Raw genomic sequence first — 3,395 nt, 5'->3', positions numbered from 1 at the left:
AATTAAGGTTTCCAAATTCATATGTAGTCTCCACTAAGTAGCCTTCTGCCTACGATGCAAGATCAGTATTCAATGTCAGCCGTTATGCAATTTCGGATGAGTTTGGTGGCTTCAAATCTAGCGACAACTTTAGTTTCATCACCTGGGATTATGGCCTAAACCTTAAAAGAAGATTAACCTCAGATTCTAATGGCAATCTAAGATTATACACATTGCTGGGTGATAAAGGTGTCTGGAACATTTCTTGGGTAGCACTTCCCAGTGAGTGCTTCGTTCATGGATTGTGAGGAATCAACGGATTATGTATTTACAACCCTGAAGCTACTTGTACTTGTCCCCCAGGTTTCCACAAGAAGGATCCCGCCTACAGATTTAAGGGCTGTGAGCGAAATGTGGAACTTGCGGATCTCGGATCCAGTGCTGCACAGTTCATTTATCACTCTCACACAGATTTGCTGCGCAGTTCATTTATCTCTCTCACAGAGATTATTGGGCCAACGATCTCAGACCATACATGACTGGGCTCACTACTGAAGAGTGTAAGAGGTTGTGCATTGATGATAGCGAATGTGTTGGTTTTAGCTACGTTCCCGTCGGCGGGGGAAGATGCTACCAAAAAGGCCAACTTCTCTATGGATATCGATCACCTGCTGTAAGCACAGAAATGTATATTAAGGTCTCCAGCAGCGATTTCTCACTTCTAGATTCTACAATTAGTAGAGAGATCAGGCTTAACTGCAGCAGATCTGATAGTAGCAATTTCAACACACCCAAAAAGAGGAGTGTTATCAATTCTCCACTGGGGTTAGCTGTTGCGTTTGGGTTAGTAGAAATTGTTTGCATCACGTTGGGCTGGTGGTGCATGTTCAGAGCACATAACGATAGCTTTTATTTTGATCATCAAGGGTATTCCACCATCCCAATGGGATTCAAGAAGTTTAGTTTTACAGAGCTGAAAAAAGCTACTAACAAATTCACGATAAAGCTCAGAAAGGGAAGTTTTGGAAGCATCTGCAAAGGGCTTTTGGTTGATGAGAAGGTCGTGCCGGTGAAACGACTAGGAGGAGTATCTCAGAGCGAGGAGCAATTCTGGGCAGAGGTAAGTATGATTGGCAGATTTAACCACATAAATTGGGCTCGCATGTATGTCTTCTGTGCAGAGGGGCAACAGATATTACTTGTTTATGAGTTTGTTGAGAACGGGTCGCTGGACAAGCAACTGTTCACAGAAAGTGAATCCTTGGGCTGGAAGGAAATGTTTACGGTTGCAGTGGGCACGGCAAAAGGATTGGCTTACCTTCATGAAGAATGCTTGGAATGGATTCTCCATTGCGATGTGAAACCTCAAAACATACTTTTGGACGGGAAATTTAGTCCCAACATATCTGACTTCGGACTAGTAAAGCTCCTGAACAGAGAGCGAGTTTTCTCCTCCTCTAAAGTTCATGGAACTCGGGGATATGTGGCTCCTAAATGGGTGATTAACCTTCCCATCAAAGCGAATGCGGATGTATATAGTTTTGGGATTGTGCTCTTGGAGATCGTAATCGACAGAGATGCATCCGATCAATCAAGGAATTTGGTGCAATGTGTATCTGAGAAGATGGAGGAGGGAAAGCTTTTAGAGGATGTAGTGGTTACAAAATTGAATGGAATCGTTAACATGGAAGAGGTGGAAACTATGGTGAGAACAGCATTATTTTGTCTTCAGCAAGACCCGGGTTTGAGAGCTTCCATGAGGCAGGTCATCGAAATGCTTTCTGGATGGACCAGAAATGTGGAAGGCGTGTCAAACGGAGCTGAGGCACCTCCGGCTACTCAATTTCTTTTGATAAATGATGCCTGCACTAACAGTTTGAGAGCTCCTTTTTTCAATTAAGTTTTTTTTTAAAAGAAATCAGGTTGCAGTATTTTCAGGTTTATTTTCTTGCATATAAGTGCTTAAATTAGTATGAGGCGCACAATTTTAAACGATATATAATAGATGCATGCTAGCGGAATTTAATTTTTCCTTTCTTTTTAGAGACTGTTGTAAGCTCCATAAACAGTTTTCTTGGTCTCAGTTTCAGTATAAAGAGTGTGTAATTCTGCAATTACAAGTAAATAGTTAAAAATTTAATGATAAAATATTCTGCGTGTAACGGAGATTTATTTTGTGTACTCTCTACTGCAAATACTTTGCTCTACAGAACTCTATTTTTTTTCGTGTTACAATTATTTTTTTGTAATACCGTTCATTACAAACTCTTCTTTTTGGTGTAAATGTAAGCGACTGTTCCCAGTTAAGATTTTGTAGTTCAGATGTCTTTAACAATTGTTCAATGATAGCTCAGTATGTACACTTTGAAGTTTTGTAATTTGGAGCTACTAACATTAAAAGATTTAGCTTAAGGTTTTCTTCAGGTCGAAGAGAAAATGGAGGTTTGTGAATGATGAGCTAAAATAAAAAATGGAAAGAGAAATATTTAAAATTCATCTACGTTTCATATAATTTAATATAATTTTTTTTGTCATATGAAAATAAAAAAATTGCATAATTCCTGATTTTTAAATGTCTTCATTGGTAGTTATTTATAGAATTTTTTTGGCAAGCCACAATATTATTTATTAATCTGAATCAATGAGGTCAACTGGGAAAGAATCAGTGAAGAAAACCCAGCATCGTCCCTAATATTTACATATATTTAGATATTCTGAACAAGTGATTACAAAGGATTATCACCCATCGTTATACCAAAACCTGAAGATAAACAACACTAATCTTTGGCAATCTCTAGATACAATAGCTTTGGCATCAAGTATCTAGACATAGAACTTCAACATACAAGACTAATCACCAGTTGAAGACTGCTTATCCAGAAAGGTACAATTAGTAACACAATTGAATCCCAGAGATTCTGATCAATTGGCTGCAAATTTACTGTCGCTATAGTCGGCTGCATGGAATTTGATATATTAGGATCCCTTTGCAATTCAATCATAGCCAGGCCCACTGAGTTTATTCTTTCCACCAAGAAGCTCTACACCAATGATGTGCCGAATAGCTCTTCGGACTGTGTTTATAGTAAAAATTATCCTGCTGATTTGAGATTATCCTGCTGATTTGAGATTTGATGAAGATATAGAGCAATGTTCCATTATTGAAAATGCTGCACATTCAAACCTGTGGCTCTCCAAGCAAATGGTGAATATTTTTGCCCAGTTGAAAGATTGATAATTTTTGGGGAAATTAAAAACCCCATCCTTGGAAAAATTGCTTCTGCCGTATAATTTGACAATTAACTAACCAAATGTGAAATTGGAAATAAAGAATCATGTTTCATATTGAATAATAGTGGCTTCCTCTACGACAAGCCATTCTGTTTCCCCATCGCCAACTCCTCTGGTTCCTGAAT

The 3,395-nt window shown here is 38.4% G+C and overlaps 1 protein-coding gene across 1 annotated transcript; it reads left to right on the top strand.

Annotated features, from left to right (window-relative positions):
* Window positions 1-514: 514 nt before the first annotated feature.
* Window positions 515-1,879, top strand: LOC131065281 (putative receptor protein kinase ZmPK1). The gene has a single exon (XM_057999745.1). The coding sequence runs from the start codon at window positions 515-517 to the stop codon at window positions 1,877-1,879; it is 1,365 nt and encodes a 454-aa protein (XP_057855728.1).
* The last annotated feature ends 1,516 nt before the right edge of the window (window positions 1,880-3,395 follow it).

Source organism: Cryptomeria japonica, chromosome 1, assembly GCF_030272615.1.
Source record: "Cryptomeria japonica chromosome 1, Sugi_1.0, whole genome shotgun sequence".
Classification (NCBI taxonomy): Eukaryota; Viridiplantae; Streptophyta; class Pinopsida; order Cupressales; family Cupressaceae; genus Cryptomeria; species Cryptomeria japonica.
The sequence above is the reverse complement of the archived record's forward strand: the minus strand, read 5'-3'. Positions and strand labels throughout refer to the sequence as shown.

What these genes read in the sequence shown, in the direction of transcription:
- LOC131065281 (XM_057999745.1), top strand. Translation starts at nt 515, where the DNA reads ATGACTGGGCTCACTACTGAAGAGTGTAAGAGGTTGTGCATTGATGAT.